This window comes from Merops nubicus, unplaced genomic scaffold (genome assembly GCF_000691845.1).
Source record: "Merops nubicus isolate BGI_N331 unplaced genomic scaffold, ASM69184v1 scaffold8395, whole genome shotgun sequence".
Lineage (NCBI taxonomy): Eukaryota > Metazoa > Chordata > Aves > Coraciiformes > Meropidae > Merops > Merops nubicus.
The window spans coordinates 15,898-41,339 of record NW_008610213.1 but is presented as its reverse complement, the minus strand read 5'-3'; the positions used below and the strand labels follow the sequence as shown (position 1 = coordinate 41,339).

Genomic DNA, 25,442 nt, shown 5'->3' with positions numbered 1-25,442 from the left:
TACAGGTAGATCCAGATGGAGAATGAGGATGTGAGGGCATTTACGAGAGGATCAAGAGAAGGAACCTGAAGTGATCATACTTAAAAGCACACATAAAGAAAAATGCTTCTAATGTAATGAGCTCCTCACAAAAAAAAAAAAAAAGGAAATTAAACTTTCAGAAAATGGTCTGCTTCTTAACACTATATTTTCTCCTTTTCACTTCTTCAGCAGCTGGTAGGGAATCATTAGGCCACTGCTCGCTATCCCACTGAAGTGAACTCTATGCTACTTCACATATTTGTACAGTAATTCTAAGCCTAACTGAGACATCAGAATAAATGTCAGTAGCATGACATTTTACTCAGAGGAATACTTTACCTCTTTTTCCTTCATTATTAATATTCTGATAAAGAGGAGGAAAAAGAATGCACAGAAATTAGGTATATTATATTAATAGCAATTATTTATCAATAGTGCTTACTAGCATTTTAGTGCCTTGCAGGATATATGACCAAACTTAGTTGCTCACCTTATCAGATGATAATCTAGCAGCTCCCCTGTCTAACCATGCTTACTTCTACCAGTAAGCTGAATGGCTCAGGGACTGTGACACTTAGCTCCTACCCTGTGTTGCAAATCTCCCAGGGTTTATCCCAAAAGGGAGTCTGGGACACAGATGTTAAAGCTGAAATACAAGTCTCACTGTAAGAAATGATCTCACTGTAAAGGATAATGTCCTATTTTATAATTGATAGTACTGTTACGACTTCTGGAAAGGACACGAGTCATGACCAGGCACTTGGAGATCTCTTAGAAAGGACAATAAAACAGCAATATTTGTTATACTGCTTAGTTCAGTGGCCTGCATCAACACAATCTGCAGTGTCAGCTCATGTGTTTATGGCTAGATGTGTTTCTTCACAGGTCTGTCCTTTTGTAGCACTGGCATGTATAAGAAATCTCTTGACTGTCATTTACAGAGAATGTGACTACTCTGTGCAACTGTACATTGGCGTAGAGATGACTGAGCTAGCAGGAACCATGTGAGTGACAGAATCCAGAGCAGAGGAAGCTGCTGTAATGCAGGACTTGTGATAATCATTCTGACTGAAAGACCTTAAAATGAAGAAAGGAATTTTTGCATGTATGGGACATAAAAGCACATCCATAAATGTCACGGCAGTCTCAAATTTCTAAAGAAAATTACATTTTCTGTTATTTTCTTGCTCCAGCCTTTAATGGATGTTTACACCAAGCCTTTTCAGCTAACTTAAGAAGAGCAGGAACTGGCCTATAAGAAGATCTTGGTCTTGTAAAGTAGAACAGTATAAATATAAGCCATAGAAGCAGCAGAAGGAGCTGCTATACTTAATTTTCCACATTAAATTTCACTTAGGACAAATAATCCAAATACAACTATTCCAATGAAAACAATGCCTTTGTCATCTACCATAGCGTTAAAAAAAATTTATATCCTTTTAGTTAATCAGATTTTATTGTAAAAGAGAATTAATCCTGAAAGGAATCTATCAGATGTATCATTCAAGGAGTATTTGCTGATGCAAATCTCTCCAGCTTCAACATTTGATTTTTGGTCCTGTTGCAGGCAACTCTGCCATAAAGATAAACAAAGCTGAAGATTTTACATCATTCTTAGACTGCTAAGGGGAATACCCACTCCAACTTTTTGTTTTCCCCTTTTTCTTATATCCATATGTGGAACCCAAATTGCCATGGGAGATGTGGAAAAGGATGAGGAGCCCCTGCTGCATTAAGAGGAAATGGATGTATAGTGAGGGTTGGACTGAGGTTAGGGTCCAAAAATGAAAAATGAAAAATGCAGACAGGGGCCAAAATGTGTTACTCAGTGCTGGGAGAGTTTCCAGCACTGTTTGCCCCAGGTGTAGGCTAGTTACAGGGAAATCAAAAACTTGAAAAGCCATAAAACTCTCCCTCCCTCCACTTAATATTATGACCTTGCAGTGCTTTGGAGGACTAATCTGCAAAACTGAGGACCATGTCTCCCTTTATTTCCTAACTTAAAAAAAAAGGGTTGTGGACAGGAAAATAGTATTACATGTTACACTATAAATTTTTATTGATACTTCAAGGAAATTCCATCTAAACATAAGGAAAAACTTTTTTACTGTGAGGGTGATGGAGCACTGGAACAGGCTGCCCAGAAAAGCTATGGAGTCTCCTTCTCTGGAGACTTTCAAAGCCTGCTTGGACATGTTGCTGTGCAACCTGCTCTAGGTGGACCTGCTTTGGCAGGGGGGTTGGACAAGATGATCTCAGGAGGTCCCTTCTAGCCCCCACCATTCTGTGATTCGATGAAATAAATTTTTTACTTTAAAAAGTTACTCATCATTCTTAGAATTCCTCAGATCTGCCTGTAATAAATTATAGTCTACCAGTACACTTTTTAGATGGTCAGATTCTGCCTGTAAAGATAGTGTGTTCAATGTGAGAACACTATTCTTTGCTTTCAACCTCTCCCTCTGTCTGCAGCAGCTCTTTTGGGGAAAACAGAGCAGCCAGCCACTGCAGGGACTTGTGAGGGGAGTCTGGCTCGCTCTTCCTGGTTTTGCTGAATCAAAAGGCAAAGGCTAATAATTCTATCAAACTGCATCTCTTTGACAGTAAAGTTAAAATAAGCACTATTCCACAGAAAACTGATGAAAAGGTTCTTACCTTCTACTCTGCTTTCTTGCACTCAGTATCCACTTAATTTTTCTGACAATAGTGTATGTAAGCTAAAAAGCACATATACAAATGAAACCCACATCAGAAAGTCTAGACAAAGCTAATCTTAGAAATAGCATCCATGCTTTTTTGAAGATTACCATGTTTTCTTTTCTCTTGAAAAACCCCTTCTTCCTCTTCCAAGTTTGTCTGAACATAGAAGTATTTCCACCAAAGCCTAATTAGCCCTTCTGGTTAACACAGCCAATGTCATCAGTCTCAAGTTCAGAATTTCCTTCTGCTCCTACTAGTCTCTAGCCCATTAACTAAAACAAAATGAGACCAAGCAGGCAACCTTTGCCAGTAGTTAGGTGTAGCTGCCAACTCTGTGGCTGGTCGTTTCTGAGCCTTGTCATGATGCTTTGATATTAAACTCTAGAAAACTGAACTTTATAAGGTGAGGGGTAATAGAAAACAGAGACCAACTCCCTTCCAGCACTACCTGGAAATTGCTTTAGCAGCTTGATGCCTATTGTTCCTAAACCATAGGCAAGCTTCAATGCCAGGCAATGGCAAGCCTGGCTGGGGACTTTGTTCAACTGCAATAGTTGCTCCTGTTGGCAGTTTCTGAGAAAAACTGTGGAGAAGTATCACTAGGGTCCTAAGGATATCATGTATTAGGGAGGAGGAGGGAGTTCTCAACAGTAAGCAGACAAAGTGGGATCCAATATTCAACTTACAATAGTTCTGCTCAAGGTAAGGCAAGAAACCCTCTCTATTCTGTTCCAGGATTTTGCAAATGATTTGGCTGAAAGCCCCAGAGGCAGAGACATCTAGCTGTTACTGTACTTGGGGTTTAACTGTCATGCTGTAGTGCACTAAAATATAGAATGATATGTTTTATGATTCATTGAAAATTTTTCTGTGAAGTTATTCAATCGTTTGGGAAAAAAAAAAAAAAAACAGAAATCTCATCACAGAATAGCTGCAATGTTTCAATAAAATTGTAAACATTGGGGGTTTAGTAAAATGAAATGGACAGAAGAACAAAATATTCCATGTAATACCAAATTTGATGTCAGACACTATTTTTATATGGATTTTACAGTAATGTTTCCATTGACAAACTAAATGAGAGGCCTGTGGCATTTTGGCAGGAAAAGGATGAGTTTCTTGCTTTTTTTTTTTTTCCTAGCAGTGACACTAATGACGTATGTCATATAACAACCCAATAACAGAGGTTCCAATGCAAGACTGGAGTGAGCTGGTAAGCCTGTGTGGATCAGTACAGCACTATGGTACTAGGCTGGACCCCAAAAGAAACAAAGACTTGTCAACCTCATACTGGGCCAATTTGCCTCTTCTCTTACAGCATCCTCACCCAACAGTCCATGGGTCCACTGGCAAGTCCCAGAGACCTCTCACCCTTCTCCCTGGGTCTGCTGTAATTTGGCTGGTGCTAACACAGGTGCCTGCACAGGTGTCTGACTGTACAGGGTTATTTCCTCAAAAGAGATTAGTACCACAAATTTTTGTCATCAGTCAATTTTCTAATTAGACAACTTTCCAAAAAGAACGATAACATGTATTAGGTGACTGAAATCCAATTCAAATAAAATTTGTCAGCTATAAGAGATGAGGTAACACGGTCCTCAGAAAGAATTAAGATCTGTATTTCATCACACAAACATGGCTGTAACAGCCTGTCAAGACTCCATCAACACCCTGGACTAGTTCTTAGCTCCTCACTTTGTCTGCTAAAGCTCTAATGTGTAAACTTTGTGAATAGAGGCTTGCATGCAATTCCAGGGTCACAGACTTTTATGGAAAAGCCTGTAGGATTTAATAAAAGTAACTTTTAGAGAAAATATTTCAATAGAACTATCCATCACTGAGAGCTCCAGTTCTGGGCTCCCCTGTTCAAGAGAGACTAGAGGGAGTCCAATGGTGGGCTACAAAGATGAATGAGGGACTGGAACATCTCTCTTAGGAGTAAAGGCTCAGAGACCTTGGGCTGTTTAGTCTGGAGAAGACAAGACTGAGAGGAGGCCTTATCAATGTTTATAAATATCTAAAGGGCAGATGTCAAGAGGATGGGGCCAGACTCTTTTCATTGGTGCCCAGTGATAGGACAAAGGGCAACAAACTAGAACCCAGGAAGTTTCACCTCAACATAAGGAAAAGCTTTTTACTGTGTGGGTGATGGAGCACTGGAACAGGCTGCCCAGACAGGTTATGGAGTCTCCTTGTCTGGAGACTTTCACAACCCACATGGATGTGTTCCTGTGCAACCTGCTCTAGGCAAACCTGCTTTGGCAGGGGAATTGGACTAGGTGATCTCCAGAGGTCCCTTCCAACCTCTACCATTTTGTGATCAGCAAAGGATATATTTATATATATGTGAAAAGCAAGGATATATTTCTTTGCTAATCTCATAAACATGCTTGAAAATTACAAAAAAAAAAAAAGTTATCATCTGCTAGCCTAATTTTAGAGGCATGTATGCCATACTTCTGAGTTTAATGGTTGCATATGCACAGTAGCTACGCATGAATAATGATAGCCCCTCTTTTTTATTTCAAATGGCAGAAAATCATTAGCTGATTGCTTTGAACAGAGTCTAATACTTGTTGGGATCACAAGCAGGGTAAGAGTTAGAAAGCAGAAAAAAGCATAACCACTACCTGCATAAATACAGCAGATCTAAAACTGAGCAATGAAACATATTCCTACCACAAACCACTGAATTTCTAAAATCAAAATATTCTGTGGCACTGCATGAAGTGAATGAATTATTTTCTGAAGTGAAAAGAAAAATAGAATATGTGATGCCACTTGATGAAACTAAACCGAAATAACACAGGTTTCTTCTAACTAGTCTTAACTGTGTTACAGGTGGGATGTGCTAAAACTTAGGGGTTTGTTATTGTGCCATCAGATCACAAAAACTTCCCAGGATCAGGAATTTGCATTTTACTGATAATTGACAAAATTTTATGTCACATGTTGGTGAAGTGTGTCTTTGTTGCTCTAGCAGCTATTCCTTTAGCACAGACAATGGAGGGTGCAATATTAATCAGATGATGCAGGATATAAATGCTTTTGCAAGTTCATGTGGTATCCTTGTGGTTGTGCCAGATGATTCTTTTACAGGCTTTATTCATTTAATTGCCTACGAAGGGCAGGAAGACAAGTAGTACTGCAGGTAGATGTTTAGGGCAAGGCTGCTCTGAGCACACGCGGAAGCTACTGTGCCACACGGCACTGAGCTCCTGGCTCTTCTGCCCTGGGAACATGTTGGGAGGAGACATATATGCTGTGGGCCTGTGGCTGGATGGGATCATCTCCCATTTCTAACCCTTTGCTTGCCTTAAAAATGGGAGTGAATGTCCACCTCTGAAAAAGGTCAGGCATATGGGCTTTAGTGCCTGGAGAAGGTGCTGAAGACAGAAGTCTCTGTGCTCAGCAGCAGCAATGAATGGGGAAAGGATTCAGTTACCAGAGGAAATTTGTAGATCCTTATTCACAAGGATCTTGAGAATCAGATCTGTTTCACCTCACTGAAAATAAGGAAAACTGCACCTAACTTAGGGTGCTATCTGATTTCCGGGTGACGCAGTCACTTCTTGTTCCAGGTTTCCTGGCTGCCAACAGAGCACGGATTTACATGCAGCAGACTTTTTTTTTAATGTGGCAATTATTTTCATTTTCAAAAGTGGCAATTTTACAACAACCTAATAGGCAAGCATGTGGAGGAAAGTCTGTGAGCTTCCTTTCCTGGAGTTCTGTTTAGCCTACTGGCTGTCTCTTCTTGCTCATGTCCTTAGTTAAATAAGTTACATATTACCTTTCACATTCCTGTCCCAGAGAAATGCTATGTCAATATCCCATCCTCCCACTGCCAAGACACAAGGCAGCTTAATCTGTGTGGGGCCAAAGGTCCACCTAGCTCACTGCAAGTGCTACAGATAGTAGCTGGCAGATGAATATAAGAAAGGGTAAATACAAGCAATACTTGTCCCAGGATGCCCTCCTTGATTTCTGTGATCTTTGTGTTAGAAACCTTCAGAGCTGAAGGTTTCATTTAAATAAACACGTGTAATAGGATCTTCCTTCAGTCCTTTCTTCCTACATTTGTTTCGTTAGTTCACAAAATCACTGAAATCCATGTAGTTTTGTCACCCCAAAATAGTTTAATTTGTTTCTTTAAAGGAATTTAGTGCTCCTGAATTCCTGTGTTAATATCTGTGAGTGGTGATAAACATAAATACTGTCCAGAGACAGCAAATCATTATTTCCTGTTTAGCCTGTTCATGTTATTGGTGTTTTTCTTTATTATTTCCCTCCTGAACTGCCAATTTTCCTAGCTAAAATATTTTCATCTTGTACTTCTATTATATCCCTTTGGAGATGGAGTGGCCAGAATCACATGCACTTATTCCACTGGCTAACTTGCACTCACCAAGGACTTAGTGAGCTAATTGATGTTTGCTGCTTCGCCCTCCTCCGTTCTGAAGCATTTGTAACACTGTTTGCTACTCATCCCACTGACGACTGCCGGGATTTTCCAGGAGATCTACCCACATTCGTACCAAAATTTCTTTTCTGAGAAATAGCAGTCACTCACCACAGTGTAATATGCATATTTATTTAAGGTTTCTCTTATGTGTGTTACTTTCCTACATACTGGATTTCAACTGTCATTTTATCACCCAGTAACACAGTGCTGTGAGTGATTTCTCTGACTTGTCAGTACATCAGCAAACTTTGGCACCTTCAGATTTCAGTCCCCTTTCTATACTAGCAATCTCTCTGTTGAATAGCACAGATATCAACATCAGTCCCCAGAGAATTCCACTGGAAGTTACTCTCGATTGTAAACACTAATCTTTAAATTTTATCCTTTTTTCTTACCTTTTTTATTTGTTTATTCCCCACCCCCCAGTTTTATTTGTTTACCTTTTTTACTGTAGCAATAGGATCACTTTTACTTATGTATTTTAGGACTCTCAAACACTGAATCTGTATCATATTTTCTTCATACACTCATATATTTGTGACTTCGGTCTCAACCAGTACAGAAGTACAGAAGACACATTTCCTGGCTGCATTTTTTCAGATACAGAGTCTCTTTTCAAGCCTTATGTCACACTTGCCACTTCCAGCTCCTCTAGGATTAAGGCCAAACTAATTTATAATTTTTATATATATATATTAAAATTTACATAACATAAGTTATACATCAGAAATCTTGACAATTTATAGTCTTGCAGATTCTTATTTTATTTAAAAATTAGGTGAAAATTATCTGACATTAGTAATATAATACTATTCATTATATGGATTTATTCTGAAATCTATTCTATTACCACCTCAGCAACAAGCAGAAGTTTTTGAGTCTTGCTGATACTGAAAAAGTCTGAACTGAGAACTTCTCTGTGTTCCACCACAGAGATTATCAGCACAGAGACTCATTTGGCTTTATGTTGTCACTAATTCCAAGTTCATCTTTGTGTTTCAAAATTCTTTTTGACATATAGTTTGAGATTTTAATATGTTGCATTTAGACAGTTTATTTTTTATTCTTTAAGTGGAGAGAGGAGACGACTGAAGGATGAGGAATTCTTGTGGTTTCTTCTTTTAGGTTGGAAGCACTAATGCTTTATTATACCATGTCACACTATAACTGCTCCTTCAGACGTAAAAAAATACAAGAGATAAGGCAATTCTCATATTTAAGGATTCATGAAAACATGCACCCTGCAACCCCAGCTCTAATAAATGGCATTAGAAGCATTTTTCTAACATTCAGTTCATGGAAAAAAATCCCATTATGTAATGTTTGAGTATCTTAAATGGCTAAAAGCATTTAATTAATGAGAAGCTGGGAAGACAGTGGGGTTGCTGTTGCAGAATTTAGTTTCCTTAGTGGTGATTTGAATGGCCAACAAAGAAGAAAGGAGCTGAATGTCAGTAGAAGATGCAGCACAAATGCATTAAATAGAAGGTAGTAACAAAGAAAATGCAACCACAGGCACTTGTCAACGAATAGAAAACCTCTTTATACTCTTTTCGGTTGGGCTGCTCATCAGTAGTACCTGAGGATACCTTCAAGAGACACTTTATGAGAGTCAAATGCAACCACTTGTGCTGCAGATGCCCATGTTACTTACAGCTGAATAAAGTTCCTGTAACTCGTATTGCTGGGCTCTGAGTGGGATCAAAGACTCTACACACTTAAATGCCAACCCGAGTAGACAGCTTGTAGAATGAAGCAGTCAAAAGCCCACGGTGACTAAAACTCTGAAAATGTGGAGGCAACAGAGAAGGTTTAAACAGCACTTCACAATGCATCTGTAATAAGTGGAGTCAGCAAAATGAGTATCAGCTGGGAAGTAGCCATAAATCTACTTTTGGCACTATGTGGTTCCTCAGCATCCAGTCAGGAAGAAATAACTTTAACACTGTCTTGAAGAAGTTTCAGAAGCAAAATTGTGAAAATGTGACAGAGACACCATGGGGATCTGAAGGATGGGAAACATGATGAGATTTATGACTTGAAGCATATCTATGATTCAATCACTGCAGCCTGTTTAACCTCTCCAATTACAACAGCACAGGGAAAATTATGCATTACAACCACAAGGCAAAAAACTAACTAGCAGCAAGCACAAGTAGAAGGGTGACTTTGACCATAGCTCCCAAGAACACAAAAATTCAGATATTCATGAGAACTCCTGATGCAAGAGTGGAATAAGGACTGCAGAGGGATATGATTCCCCTGAAGAAATACAAGCTATCAAATGAGTTCCAAAGGGAAGAAAGGTCTTGGCAGAAGACTCTTCAATTCTTGGGATAAGTTTCTGGTTTTTAATGGGGAAGAAGATGAGAAAAGTTGAGTGAGAGTTGTCTGAATAATTATGTATGTCAAGATCTGACCTAAGCATGAGGACTGCCTCTATGGTTGTCAGAATAAAGGAGATTTTGAAGGATGAGTTTCATCTCATCCTGCAGCAGTCCTCTGCAACATAGGTCAGAAGGTTCATGCCCTAAAAAGCCTTTGCCTGTAATGAGAACCCTGGTTGACGACTTCAGATGTAGACATTTACAGTTCAGTTGCCCAGAATTAGGTGATACAAATCACTCTCTCAGTGTCAGCCCAACTCAGTCAGACCTCAAAGGCAAAGCATTTTGGAACAAGACTTGCAAGATGCCTTTTTGGAGCAAGGCAGCTCCTTTATGACATGATGGGATATCCAGAGGAACCATCAACTGGTTAATGAAACCATTTCATGTAGGTCACCAAACAGCCTCTGTTTCAGGGTCTTAATTGTGTCTTCCAGGTTCAAATACTGAAAGTGGAACAGAACAAGAACCAGCCTGAATAAATCTCCATCAAGCATTGGGGTAATTAACTGATAACTCTGATAGCCCAAGGGGATCTGTGGCTGCACTAAACTAAACTGCTCTTTCTCATCAAATCAGGAAAGAGATTCAGTCATAGGGGAGTTTTGCTTCCTATCTCATTAATTCATTTTCTGCGAAGCCAACACCAGTCTGGAATCTTTTCCAATATATGAATTTCTCACATTTCTTTTTCTCTGCTTTAGGCAACAGAAGAATGAGAGAATGTAAAAAGACACTGCTATGAAGCCATTAACTGCCCAGTACCAAGGAGGCAAAGCTATAAGGAGAGAAGTATCTCACAGCTCCAGCATTTGGGAGCTTCATTGCATAAAATTAATTTACCTGATCAGAAGGAGCTGTCTTTTTTTTTTAAGTGTTTTTTAAAGTGCTTAAAGCTCATTTCCTTCATTAACAAGTAAAAAGCCAGCTTAGTAAATGCAAATATTTCGTACTGAATGATTGCTATTGATTTTCAAATGTACCAAGTAATGTAAACTCTTTTCCCATATGATCAAAGCCTTTTACTTCTTATATATAGTGATCTTAGTTATCACTGGAATTGACCCTATAACGTCTAGGTCACTATAGCTTAAGCAAAGAGAGTTAACCCTTTATCTTAAGGTTACAAAACAGTTCACATCTTCTGCAGTTCAACCACAGCTAAAGATATACAATACACACTAAGAAGAAGTGACATGCAAACGTAAAGATTAACAAACACTCAAAGATACTTTCTGTTTTGCCTTTTCTTATCTCTGTACAGAACCTGTTAACCTTGAATCCACTGAAATAACTGAAAGTTATTGCGAGGGGAAAAAAATATGCTTCAAATGGCTTTATATGGCATTGAATTTACAGAATTAAAGAAAAAAAGTTAAAACTGCTTATTTTTAAAAAATGCAGAACATCTTAAAATACATTGCTTTAATTATTTTAAAGTGCTCTGGTTGCTCAAACTAAGTCACATTAATTTAGGAAGCCTGTTGAAATATGCATAGATTTAAAATTCAACAAACTTTTTAAATTGCTCAAAAAATTCCTTCTCAAAGCCAATTCTTTCATTAATTAAAAATATTTTTCATTCCAATTGTTCTAAATGCAATTTTCAGCTAAGAACACCCATGTCCCTTTGATTTCAAACATTAAGGAGCCACAATAATTAAATAGTTTACTTTTATTTTGGATCTTTGTTAAAAAAAAATGTGCAAAAAGAGCAGATCAAAAATCCTGGACTCATGTTCTCTTCTTTACCATAAAAACATACAGCACGGTGACTATCAATCTGAGCTTGCTTCCTCATGCTGCTCTGTCTTCGTATTCTAAGTCTGGTCTTCAAAACCCAGTCTCTGGAAATGAATTTCACAGGGTGGATTACTGAAGAAATTTCTTGTTTTTCTTTAGTAGAACCAGCCTTTTTAATAGAGTCTGAAGGGACTATTCTGACATATTTTGTTAGATATCCAGAGATTCAAGATCCTACCTCCCTGCAAAAACCCAGATTATTTCTGATCAAACACAGAACTCTTTAGGGGGCTCATCCACTTTTGGCTTAAAGAACATTTATGAAGTGCAGTCAAGTTTCCTCTTACTCTTCTTTTGGATAAGCTAAATGGACTTCACTCCATACTCATCTGAAACAGGTTTTCTAGGGTTTGTTCTTGTGTTAAGGACTGTGTGAGTTTTTCCTAATGTTCCTTCATAAATACCTTTCAGGTTCTCAAGATCCAGTCTGCAGTGCTCAAACTAGATCTAGAGTCCCACTAATGGCTTTCCTGTTGCCTAAAACAAGGAAACCGTGTATTCCATATTCTCAAATGACATTGACTTTGATTTGGACTAAAATCACATGCTGATCAAAAGCACCATTATTAGGAGCTAAGATATGCCACTGCTGGAACAAATATTTCTTTCAAAGTTGCAGTTTTTTTGGACACAGCCCATCCCACATATGCTTCTCCTCTTAGTGGACACTGTATCCTGCTTTCCTCAAGGCATGACTGTCTTCCATTTAAGCACATTAAAATTAAAATGAGTATTTCTTGATTACAAAACAGATAATGCTGCATAACTAACTATTCTGTAGTGCTACTTGCTGCTGATACAATATGATGTGATGTATAAATGATGTTTGAACCATCAGCAAGGGTGAAAACTTTATCTTCCTGTTGTAAATACTAAATATCGACCAAACGGAAGGGAACCAGTTACCTTAAAAATTGATACATCAGTAGCCTTCAATTAATTAACAACACTGTCTTTACTGACCAGCCAAACTAAGAATCTCGATATGGTTCCACATAGAATTTACTATAAAACCATTAAATGGAAAAATAAATCTAAAATTAGAGTTCTTAAAAATAATTTCCAAAGACAACAGCATATTTATGGTTTCCTAGAACAGTAAAACTTCAATAGTTCCGTAAGATAGCTATCGTACATGAAAATTCATGCAATCATTTCTGGTCAAAACCTCACATCATACAGATTGCTTGCTTGTAATCATCTGTAGCATTCCTCTGTAAACATTAAGTTGTTAGATGCCAAAAATCCAACAGTTTCAGGCACTGAGGATTACTCACCCTTGAAGGTCTCACTGCAGTATATATCACTGAAAAATGAATCCCTCGTTCCTGCAGATCCATGGTCAGTCTTCCAATTATTTTGTCTATAAATAGAAGCATGTATAATTTAACAGACTATGTAAGCTGAGAAAGCTAAAATCCTACAGTAGCTGGAGAAGTAATGAGCTAGATGTTTAAGCTTCTTTATTTTTTTGAAGATATTTAGGTGCTTGTACCATTTTGTGTATCAATAGGTAAAAATGGGATAAGACACATTTAGCATCTTGAAAAATGCACAATTTCAGTGAGACAACACAAAAAAAAAATCACAACTGTTTAGAAATAGGAATGAAAAGTAAATACAATAGAAACCATTCCTGAAAGGCTGAACTTTAGGCAATTAAAAGCAAGAGCCAAAGAAATCACTTAAGAGATGAGAGCAGGATGCATATACTACGGTAACTAGTCAAGTGACCAGTGTTAATAAACAAATAATAAAGCTGAAGTAGTATTACTCTGTGAATTACAAAGTACATACAACCAATCACTGAGAAGCAATACTCAAAACGTAGTGTTCAGTTTTGGGAATGATATGTATAATATTGATAGCAATATTCCTTTCTGCTTCAGCGGACTTAAACCCTGATTTTTCACCCTCACCAGGACAGGGAAAACTGTGCTGTTAGCTACAGTGGAGGCCAAAGGAGAAATATGGTGGAATAATTCTGGAAAAGGAGGGAAAAGTCAAATAAGGAAGAGAGGACCTTTCAATGAGGTCCAAATACACCTCTGCAGAAGATCTTTTTTTCTGAAACCATGGACAGTTGTGACAAATAATTCCAACTCATAAATGTTTTCAAGCTACAAGCAAAAGTATTAACATCTGCTTACAATAGGGAGCACAACAGTTGTGAAACAAGAACCAGTATTACTATTGTTATTGGGACTAATGGAGAAACAGGAAAGCAGAATCACGTTTACTATTTGAAGTGCCTTCCTACTTCTCATCCACCTATCAGTCTGGTGAATGAGTATTTTATAGCCTGGACACGCAGGCTTCTCAGATTTTGAGGTTATACTTTACATAAATTGTATTTCGTTTTCACATCTTGGAAGAGGACCTTATATTATTGTCATTTTTAACCTCTTCTATTTAGAATAATTATGGTCTCCTGGCTGAGTAAAGTATTTAGCTTTTGTAAAAATGCAAGCACTGTTTTTTCTGCAGGGTTTTAACCAAACTGATTTCTTCATATTCGTCAAGAATCATAGCTATGTAAATTTTCCTTCTAAAAAATTATTGTTAAAAGGATCTTCTGTAAAAAAATGGACTTACTCAGAAAAACAACTGCTTATATAACTACTAGTGTAATTATATTGGATGTGGAGATTCAAGGCATTACATAATGTAATTTTGTATTCTATATGCAGAGAGTGCAACTCACTGGAAATTCTCAGCAGCCTCAGCTAAAATTTGAAGAAGAAAAAATAATACATAGAAAAATGCATAAATTGTTTTTTGTTTCATTAAAGCAACCAATTGCTTTCTGAAATAACACGTTATTTGCATTTCACTTCAGTGAGGAGCTACGTGTAACTATAGTTACCAGCAGCATCTATAACTCTTGCCTTTCGGAAGATTCTGGAGACAATTCCTCCAGAGAAACTGCTGTAAGACAAGAGAGCTGATGTAGATCTTTGTTTGCCTGTGATCAAGACTCTACCTTGCTTATACAGTATTTGCAAATTCTTCTAGGAGAAGGGCCCAGGTTGTCCACCATATTTTAGAGCAGTGAATTACATGCCTACATGGGAACATTAGTCATCCCAGGCTCATTCTTTAATGGAACAAGAAGCATCTTCAGATGGTGATATTGGTGTTTGAGTGATTTCAGAGTGGTTCTACTGAAGTGGGTTTTTTTGTGGTTTTGAAATTGGCATGAATCAAGGAAATGCTACATAGACCTATGAATGTAAAAGTTTGTCTAGGATAACACCTTCCAATTAGCATAACTGTCTGCATCTATGCCCTGGTGGAAGAATTAAACCTTTCTAATTCATTGAAGACATATAACTTGAATTTCACCAGGGAGTGCAGGGCTAGGGCTATTATTAATTTCTAACCTAACTTAATTTCTTTCTGTGATTTTATACATGGATGGAAGAAATTAAATGAGACAAAATGTTCTGAAAGGAGAAAAGTGAAAAAAAAAAAAAAAGAAGAGTATAAACTATGAACAAGTGAGAAAGAACAGAGAAGAACAAGATGAGAGGGGGAAAAAATGAGAGAGAAGAGAAAGAGCAGAAAGAGGCTGAGAATCAGAGTGGAAAAAGGAACAGACACAAAAGCAATTGAAGAGCTTCCTCAGCAGATGGAGTCCTATGCAGCTTTGCTATTGATTCAACTGGATTCAGCAGGTAAGACTGACATGACACAATTCAACCTTCTCCTGAGCAGGCAAGCATTTAGGAAAAATGGCAAAGGCTGCATAATAATGTCAAACTTTACCTCATACAAAAGAAAGAAAGAAGAAATACTGAAAATAACCATAAAGAAAACCATAAGTTTGAATCCCTTGAAACTTCAGCAGATTTGGATTCTAAATTCCAGTTTGGATTTTGTAATGTGCCTTATTTTCATAACATGAAAACGTTTACTCCAGCTTCTAGATATTTCAGAACAGCACATTTCCCTTGGGCAGAATCTGAGCCCATTTGTTCCATCTTACAGAGCTTCCTGGCTGTAGCGAGTAAAACAGCAGGAGAGATTTCTCTGGCATTTTATTACATCAGATTTTCAAACTGTCTACATCAAGAAGGAAAGAAGTTGCTCTGACAAACTTCTAGGCAGCCTACTACAGTTCTGCAGTGTATTTCTATGGGTTTACTGTTGATACTGAAAAAAAAATAATTATAAGCAATATTCATGGGTTCATTCACTGCGGGTATGTGACAAATGGTATTTTTTGTTGCTTTATCCAGTTAGGATCTAGCAGCAGTCCTGCTGTAACAAACACTATTTACTCATGACTTTGCAAGCAGTTCTGACCTTGAAGGGTATACTGACAGCAATATTTGGCAAATGACTGTGGTTGTGCTGCACACAGTACCTGGACACATAGACTTGCTGGAGCCCAGACTGCATGACTTGGAAGACCATGTTTAGGACACTTATCTAGTACTCTTGGAATGACTCTCTTTCAACTCTCCTCCATTTGCTGCACAGAGCTTCAGTGGGATAACTTTAAAGAACTGTGGCTCAGTAACTTTTGTTTGAATTAAAACTTCCTCTTGATGTTATTTCCAGTTTTTATTCAGCAATGCATTGAGCGGCTGCTTTGGCAAATGAACCAGAAAGTGAGGATTCAGCCCACACTCCCACTCTTCTAGAGCACAGCTGAGATGTGGAATAGGAAATGCAGATTTTGCTCTTGGCCACACAAAATGGCACATCTTCCCTGAGCCCCACGCCTTTCCCAGCTGCCACTAACCAGGAAGCAGGTATAACCTGTTCCACCACCATCCCACAGGTGCCTGGGTAACTTTGCCGTTCCAAACCAAACTGGACTGAAACAGGGTTTGAGAAGCTTATTCCTGAATTTGTGCAGCTGATGAGATAAATGTCCCATAAAGAAAAAGCTAATGTTTAGCCAAGGCTAATATTAAGCCAAGGCTTTTCCTATCTAATATACTCTGGGGACAAGAAAAGAGAACTAAACAACTCCTCTGCAATTCAGAGATGGAGATCCGTCTGTTTATTTGAGTAGAAAAAACACACAATCACTTTGGAGTAGTGCAAAAATAAAGGGAAAAGGGCACATCACTGATTGCAACTAAGGTATTTTTCCCTGGTTTTAATACTAAGGTATTTTCCCCTTATTTTCAAATCTGGTTCTGATTTTACACCCCCGGCTCTGGGCAGAAACAGCCATAGGCACTAAGGGCACTCTTTAGTTATCAGCCCACTGCACCACACACCCCTGAAACTACCACTACAGTATTTTGCAGATGTTATAGCTCGATCTCTAATTTAGAGCAGGAAGCAAAAGCCCTGGAAAAAAAAAATTAAGAAAAACCCAAAACAATTAAAAGACTCTAAAATCAAAGGCTATGAAGGGCATGAGTATTGTTTTACAAAGATTAGAAAAACATTTCCTATTCATGCAGATACCCTCTGTTGAGACCAAGGCCTTTGAACTGCTGGATGAACCTCATACCTCCAGGTGCTGGTGTGAGAGGTGAGATCCAAGAAGGCAGTCTGGGCTGCACAGAGATGGAGGGTTTGTACTCCGAGCTGGGAGGATCTCAGGGCATGAGCAAAGGCCCATGCCTGAAGCAGAGTTATCATTACACTTCAGGTACAGAGCTGTAACCATTCTGGTGGATTTTGAATCAGACATTCAGTACTTCAACACTGTGATAATTGACTGCTTGTAAGTACTATAGAGGAGGGGAAAGAAAACCTTTAAGTAGTAGTGTTACAGCAAAACTCAGGAAGTAGAGAATACAATCTGCTCAACTGAAAAAACATGCTTAAGTGTTTAAATGTTAGTTATGTCTTTGTCATAACGCTTACCATTTTCAGCAATTGCTTCCAGGGTGGAAATCTCATTTAAACCACTAAAAAAAAACAAAAAAACCAAATTAAACATTTTGTACACAAGTGTACGAAACACTGACTAGTAAAGGGATTACTGCCAACATCAGTCCCTCCATCATTCTCTCATCTCCTTCTTTCAGCAGCTTCCTCAAACCCTTCAAACTTCCTTAGCTGCAGAAAAGCTATACTACTGACATTTTGACCAAGAGCAGAAAGAGTTTCTTTTTATTTGTTGTCTAATATTTGTACAAAAAAAATGATATGTCTTTTTTGTGTGGTGACATGATAGCTATGGACACACTTCCTCAGGACACAATTGGTACATGCACCATATGCTGACATGTAGCAGGCTAGGAAGAAGAAAGACCAGGAGAAGCTGAGCAGAGAGACCCAATACACTCACATTTTATATTTCCTAAATATACATTCACCTGAAGGAACAATCTCTCTCTACCTCTGTTAGATCACAGTTGTCATAGGCCTGGAAAAAATGAAGAATTACAGGCCTCTTCCTTCTAGAGTGATGGAAACCAGTGTCTTTATTTATATTAACTTGAGGTTTGTCTGCATATTTATTTGCTTGCTTATTTATCCTGCTAGTTTTATTTACCCTTGGAATACCTTCTAGCAATTAATTCTGCAGGTTAATCATGTGTTGCATAAAATAATTCAGCCTTTCTGCTAAATGTGTGTTGCCATTTAGTTTTATTAGTTGTTCCTTTGTTCTCATATAATGAGGCACACAAAATAGGAACGCCTCACTGACTTTCTCAACATAATTAATCTATTACACCTGGTAAGCTCATCAGGGGACTTCAAAAAACACTGAATTCATCCTTGCAAGAAAAACAACTTTGCTAACCTGTAAGCTTCCACTTTGGTTTCAAATTTCCTGAATACAAATGACATCTTCAAAAGCTTTAAGAATCATGCACACATGTGGGTCACGTTTGGGTTTTTTTTTACAGGCTCGTACCTGACAAGTGGTTGTAGCTGAACCACCAGTAAGTTTGGTTTAGACGTGTTCACTTCCAGCTGAGAGATGTTGAGGTTAGTTACATGTGTTAACTTCCAATCTTTTGATTCCTGAAGAAAACTCAGAAGATGCCTGGTAGCCTCACAGTCAACAGCTGGTAAAACTAAAGATGAAGGTGAAGACCGAAGACTTTCCTGTAATAAAATTATGGGTAGTTTATTTACTTGCTTAATAATTAACATAAACCTTTTTTAAATGTGTCCTTAGTTTAGTATTCAAGGTGAGGAACCCCCACGATAAACATTACATGAGTTCTTACCAGCCTGATAATGCCTTCAGGCTGCTTCTGCAAAGGGACCGTGAAGTGACACTTGTGTTGCTCTTGTTCCTGAACCTTCTTGGGGCAAGCTTAAGGCACTCAGTGACATAAAATTCTTATCATCCTTTCCACACGTGGTGGAAGAGGAGAGATAGATGATGTAGAAGTTCTTAAGCTAAGAACGTATTGGAAAGACATGTTATGAAAACTTCCAGAAGCAAAGCTCATCAGATGACCATCTAACTAAACACCTTCAGAGAAGGGTCAATATCAGACACCTCAAGTTTCAGTAGCTCTATTCAGTACAGAGTCATACTTTGCATAATAAATACTCTTCCTTTATGTGCATCCTGCTGGTACAGCTCATGGTACAGACAAATGTCTAATTTGCAACTATTAATTAAAGACAGCTACATGTTTCAGCATCTACAGAGCCTCCAGACACACAGACAAGCTTCATGTCATGTACTTTCTGTCTTTCTACTCAAAATACAAATTATAAAGCCCAGGCTGAACTGGTTCAGATAATTAAGCTTCAGGATATCTATCACTTTGTTTATAATACTCATAGCTGAGTTTCTGATGAAAACATTTTAATTAAATGAATTTAAAAACATTCTCATTCTATAAATTCAAAACCTGCCCAGTCAAAAAACATCTTTACAAATATTTCTCTTGATAATAAAATTAACTTGAAATATTCAGGGAAAGAAAATGCAAGATGGAGACTTGAGAATGGTCCAAATTAATGTACACCAAATTTAATGAAAAAACATCTTCTAATATTCACATTGAGTCCTAGTTTACAACTTGTTAGCTTTGCTTTCCCATTTTCTAGATCGAGACTGAGTCTGTCACTTGATCCCACATTCGGATACTCAAGTTGTTGAGACTCTCTCCCATCTAACTGATGCAAGTGATGTGTTGCTAATGTTTTCCTCCTACTACTCTTTTTCCTTTTTCTCTGTTCTCTGACTGCCTACCACTTTTCTGACCTGCTCTGGTTCTTTATAATTGCTCAGATGTTTTCCCTCCTAGGCAAAGGCTAGTTATTTTCACGTTTCTATAGATGTTCATCACAGAGCATAATGCAGTGTCATCTGATTTGACAGACTGACAGCAAAATAACTGCAGAAAACAGAGCCACAAAGCACTGATCTGGTCCATAGGTCTTTGACTGGCATTTTTAGCACCGCCTGGAAGGAAAAGATGGTATTATTTAATTTTGGTTTGTTTGCTTATATGAATTTAGAGCTCAAATTATAAGCAAGTCAACCATTTTATTTTATTTTCACTATTTTAATCCCTTGCCCCCTTAAGCAGCATCCAGAATGGCAGCAGCCAATTCTTCCAACGATATATATTAAGCAGATTACTCATTTATTGCAGAATAAGATATAAAATGCATCATTACTGAGTAATATCTGAATTGTGCCTCTGTTCCTAACCACTTCTACACTGGCATCTGTCTCAGCTTTCAGCCACTGGTATTCAATTGTTTTCCATCTGAAGGGCAGACACAGCTGGGTATCTACTCATCAGCCTCAGACAGCCATTCTGACCCCACGCCTCTTGTTTATCCATCTTGAGATTGGCCACTCTGTTGCTTTACACATTTTGCCATGCATGTTCAAAACATGAGAGCTCCAAAACAGGGTGAAGAATGGAGTCTTGAGAAACATGATTTTCCATCCTGCTAAAGGACTAAGCAAAGGAATACCACACAAGAGTTGCGAGAGGGAAAGGGAAAGGGAAAGGGAAAGGGAAAGGGAAAGGGAAAGGGAAAGGGAAAGGGAAAGGGAAAGGGAAAGGGAAAGGGAAAGGGAAGAAAACCTCCTATTGAACTGTTGGACTGGTAACAGAACTTCCTACATTTAATGCCAGAATCTATAACCTGTCTATAAGCACCCTACTGTGATTATAAGTACATTCACCTTCTTTAGTGTCCCCTGAAGCACCTCTCCTGCATGAAATATTATAAGAAACTTCACTCCTGGATTACATATGTCACTGTTCAGGTTTTTTTGAAGGTAGATGTGGGATGGCTTTGTCCACATTTCTAGCCAACCTGAAGCCAAGTAGCTGCATTATGATAAAGCTGTGCTTGGACTTACTTGCCCAGCTCTGTTTTCAATGTTATATTAAGTGGATTGAGTTACACCTACACAATTTGAAGCTGGAATGGAGTAAATTCACATCTATCATTAAAAGCCTTTTGATAAAAATTTTGTTAAAGTCTCATGCATCCATCTATAAAAAGTCATGTAGGCATACTCATTGTTCTGAACTAGTTTATGTTAGTCATCAAAGCTGATAGATAGTCCTATAGTCAAAGTATTAGTTGGAAAAAAGGCTCCTGTGTTGGCTCTGGAAATATCTAGGAATCTAGCTTCTCCTGAGCAGAAAGGCTTGGCAGTGCTGGTTGATGAAAAGCTCAACATGAGCCAACAATGTGTGAGTGAAGCGCAGAAGACCGAGCGCACCCTGGGCTGCATCAAAATAAGGTGACCAGCACATTGAGGGAGGTGATTCTCCTCCTCTGCTCTGCTCTCATGAGATCCCCCCTGGAGTACTGCATCCAGTTCTGGAGCCCCAACACATATGACATATGACAGAGGAGGGCCACAAAGATGATCAGAGGGCTGGAACACCTTTCCTATGAGGACAAGCTGAGAAAGTTGGGGTTGTTAAGCCTGGAGAATAGAAGGCTAAGGGGAGATCTTACAGCAGCTTTCCAATATGTGAAGGGTGCCTACAAGAAAGCTGGAAAGTGACTTTTTACAAGGACATGTAGTGATAGAACAAGGGGTAACGGGTTCAAACTGTAAAAGGGTAGATTTCGATCAGATGTAAGGAAGAAATTCTTTACTGTGAAGGTGGTGAGACACTGGAACAGGTGATCCAGGGAAGATGTGGATGCTCCATCACTGCAGATGTTCAAGACCAGGCTGAATGTGGCCTTGTGGAAGCTGGTCCAGTGAGAGGTGTTCCTGCCTATGGCAGGGGCATTGGAATTAGATAATGTTGATCCCTTCCGACCCAAACCATTCTATAATTCTATGATTCTATGTGTATAAATTATCTGTTAAAGGCAAGGGCTAACTGATGAATTGCAGAAGCAACATTTGGTGCAACCTCTTGGACAACCAAAGATATTCAATGTAAATTGATTTTAGCAGAGCACAGAGTGATAAAAAGCACCCACACAAGTTTTACCTACATAATAATAGACAGTAGACTAAGAACTGCCTGTTACCTTTCAGTAACCTTCGGAGGCACAACAGCTCCTTGAAAATGGCAGTTCAGTGGCTGATAGTGACCAGAATTAAAAAATAAAAAACTAGTAGGTTTTTAGAAAAGGTTGTAGAACAAAACACCATCATGTCACTGGATAAACCTATGTTGAACTTAAATCTTGACTATTATGCAGCTCTTCATGTCCCCTTGTCAAAAAAGTCACCAACCAAACTTCAAAGAGTTAAAGAGGTAGGCAATCATAACTATAGTAGGACCTCTGTATCACACATGACTAAATAGTATTCCTTAGTCTGTTACCACTGTGTGAGGATACAATGCAGATCTAGAACCACAAATGGCAAGGACTTACAATAGTAATTATGCAACTGCACAGTTGGCTACTAATTGGAGTGGGTTACTATACACTGCAGCTCTAAGGAGCTGAGCACTGTTGCAGGAACGCCAAAGCTAATATTAAAGAAAAATAGTTTGTAGGGTAGGTGACCGCTTGCCAAAAATGTTCCCCAAGTGCTAATTTTTGTATTTTATTATTTAATTAAAGTTTCTTTGAATGTTTAAGACAAGTGATATATCTGTAAGATTCCTTTTTATTAACAAGAGCTAGAATTCTTTAACTGCTCACAAACTGATTGATCAAAAAAAGCTCAAAACCGCTGCTGAAGTGGCTGAACAAATCTCGTATCTGCAAATGGCTCTGTGGGTTGCAAGTCTGTAACTATTTTACAAATACTTTCTTCTTCTAGTACACGTGTTGCTATGTGCACATACACATTCTAAATGAGATCTCCAGTTCAGGTTTGTGAATAAATTTACATTTCTGGGGTTCAAAAGGATGATACTCAAGTGACATGGAACATCTATTAGGGTTTAATGAATCATTTGTATAATATAGAGTGTGAAGGTATAAAAATTTGCAATTATGTAACACTGAGGATTCTGTTTTCCTCAGTGAGAATTCAGACCTGACCTTCATTTTGCCCTGTGTTCTGTGAATATTATGACAGAGTCCTTCATAGCATGATTAAGAACAGATTTCTTTACAAAAGTAGCTGGAGTGCAACTGATGAGATAGTAGCTCAGCAAGTTTTTGTACTCTCTGTTACATGCAAGATGGAACTGGATGATTATAAAGATCCTTTCTGGCCCTAAAAGCCACAAGTCTACACAATAGATGTTGACAAAATTCTCCATATAAGCACCTAGGTGAAAAAGACATCTCATTTTCTTCCACTCAAGTTACAGCACCTCACCCCCTTAAAACTATACTAGAAAAGTATCAAGATTGCCATGTCCAACAGAACAAATCTAGGAAGTGCTGGGTTAAGGTGAGCAGTTTGTGAAAAGAAACTTCTCAGTGTTACAGAAGCTGTAATGAGAAAGTTTCCCAGCTCCAGGACAGAAGGAGCAGAGGCAAAGTCAGAAAGCAAACAGATTGTTACTGACATTTATTCAGCTTTTTTGAAAACCTGGGTTTAAATCTTTGCTCTGCCAGATACAGACCAAAGATTTACTTTAAACGCAATCCTTTGCTCAGCTGAGGACCTCCTCACTAGCCCTCGGTAGGTCCCCAGACCACTCAGTACACCACCTGATTTTTAAACCCATCAGTGGCTGAACTCCTCTCTAGCCTTTGGCTCTAACCTCTACCTGCAGTGCTGGTGGAGTCCTGGTTGCAAGGCCAAAGAAGAAAGTTTTAAATACTTTAACATCCCTCCTCTCAAACATCCAGGGCCTACTGAAATAAGGTCAGCACATCATTAGGAGCTTGCAGTGCCACAGGTATGTTTTACACAGCTTCTGAAATGAAACCAGTTCTGCAGTCAGGCGGCAGCAAAACTTGCTCCAGACACAGCCTTGCATAGGTTTTAAACCCAGAGAAGATGAGGCACACCAGAGAAGTGCCAGTACCTCTGCCTGTGGACACAACTGCTGATCCTTACGCTGCAGATGAAGTGTACGCCCATTCATGCCTCAGAAAACCCATGGACATACTGAATAGTTGCTTTTGTTCCAGCAACAGTGTTGAAATGCTGTTATATGGTATAAGATCTCCAGTATCAGGGATACAAGGAAGATGCAAAGTTTTTAGACAGCATTGATGTAGAGAGACATAATATGAGAATATTTATGTATTTAATAACACGTACAGCTTGCTGTGTGCTGCTTGGGAATTTTCACTTCCTCATGTGCTCTGATACCAGTTACACTCTTAATAGCTCTGTTTGTCTTGCTCTGCCTGCAGGAGTGCCTTTATGACTTCCAAGTGTGAACACTTGCTTTGTCTAACTACAGTTCAATAAACTGTCATGTAAGTACAACCAAAGGCACTGTGTACAAAATCTGTAAACCTCCTCAGTGAGGACAGAAGTTGAAGTTGCTGATTGGTTCAGGAGGACTCCATCTTAGATTCTGTGGCTGGAGTTTATTTCCAACTATTCAAATAGCATGACTTTTTAAAATTAAGATTAAAGCAATCCAGTATCTAGTCATACATTAACTACATTTAAATGTGAAACAGTTAACTCCCTTCATGAGTTTCAATTACTATGAAAATAAAACACATGCTCAGTTCTGAAAATCAGGAATAAATAATTTATTCCTATAACTTTTTTCTTCCTATGGCTTTTTTTTTTTTTTTTTTACAATTCAAAATTATGACTTTTTAAAATTAAGATTAAAGCAATCCAGTATCTAGTCATACATTAACTACATTTAAATGTGAAACAGTTAACTCCCTTCATGAGTTTCATAATAAAACAAATAATAAATAAAATAAAACACATGCTCAGTTCTGAAAATCAGGAATAAATAATTTATTCCTATAACTTTTTTCTTCCTATGGCTTTTTTTTTTTTTTTTATACAATTCAAAATTGTTGCAAGTTTAGGAACAATTTTGCCAGTTACGATGAATTCTGAAAATATTATCTTCAGAAATAAAAGTTACAGAACACATTTCTGCAAACTCTGTTCCTTTCCTGTGGATCCTTTAACCACTCTGCTTGAACTAGAATAATCTCAATTAAAAATGTAAATAGGAAAAATGCAGAAATTCAGTTTAATTTTCCCAGTTATTGTCTGTTTGCATCTTTTTTACATATTTTTTTAAAACTTTTAAATACTGCATACAAAGAAATAGAAGAGAGAAATGCTTGCCTGAACATTTTGAAACGGATTCTTGTTACCGGAGGATTCACTGAAGTATGTGAAATCATCTATACTAAGCTGAAAAACAAAGAGAGAAGACTGGTGAGAGGGAGCTACAGCATCTCATTTAGGTACAGAATTTTACTCAACATTGGTGAGAGAAAAGGAATTAATATTACATACCATATCTTGCAGGAACAAGATGAGGTTTCTGGAATTCTGGGTAAAAACAGGTTGCAAGAGTTCAGTCAGCTCCTGTTTGGAGACAATGTGTCCTTCGTGCAAAGCACTGTCTGGATTCCACTGTGATCTACAAGAAATATTTTTCTTTCTGTAAATTTGCTGCAAATGATGACACCCCTTCTTTCTTTAAATGTGAAGCAGCAGGTAATGATATCATTATATTTGGATTAAGATTGGGTTTACAGTTCAGTTTACTTTCATTCTACTCAACAGGAAAAAAACTTGGCCTTTTATGCCCATATGTTATTGACTGTGTTACAGCAGG

The 25,442-nt window shown here is 38.1% G+C and overlaps 1 protein-coding gene across 1 annotated transcript in view; it reads right to left on the bottom strand.

Annotated features, from left to right (window-relative positions):
* Nucleotides 1-12,653: 12,653 nt before the first annotated feature.
* LOC103773462 (V-type proton ATPase subunit S1-like) overlaps nt 12,654-25,442 on the bottom strand; it is a gene marked incomplete at both ends in the record, with an annotated part of 26,961 nt that continues 14,172 nt past the window's right edge. Inside the window, 5 exons of the mRNA XM_008940830.1 lie at nt 12,654-12,739; nt 17,212-17,255; nt 18,212-18,405; nt 24,944-25,012; nt 25,118-25,244. Coding sequence (XP_008939078.1) covers nt 12,654-12,739; nt 17,212-17,255; nt 18,212-18,405; nt 24,944-25,012; nt 25,118-25,244 — 520 coding nt within the window. The remainder of the gene's footprint in view (nt 12,740-17,211; nt 17,256-18,211; nt 18,406-24,943; nt 25,013-25,117; nt 25,245-25,442) is intronic.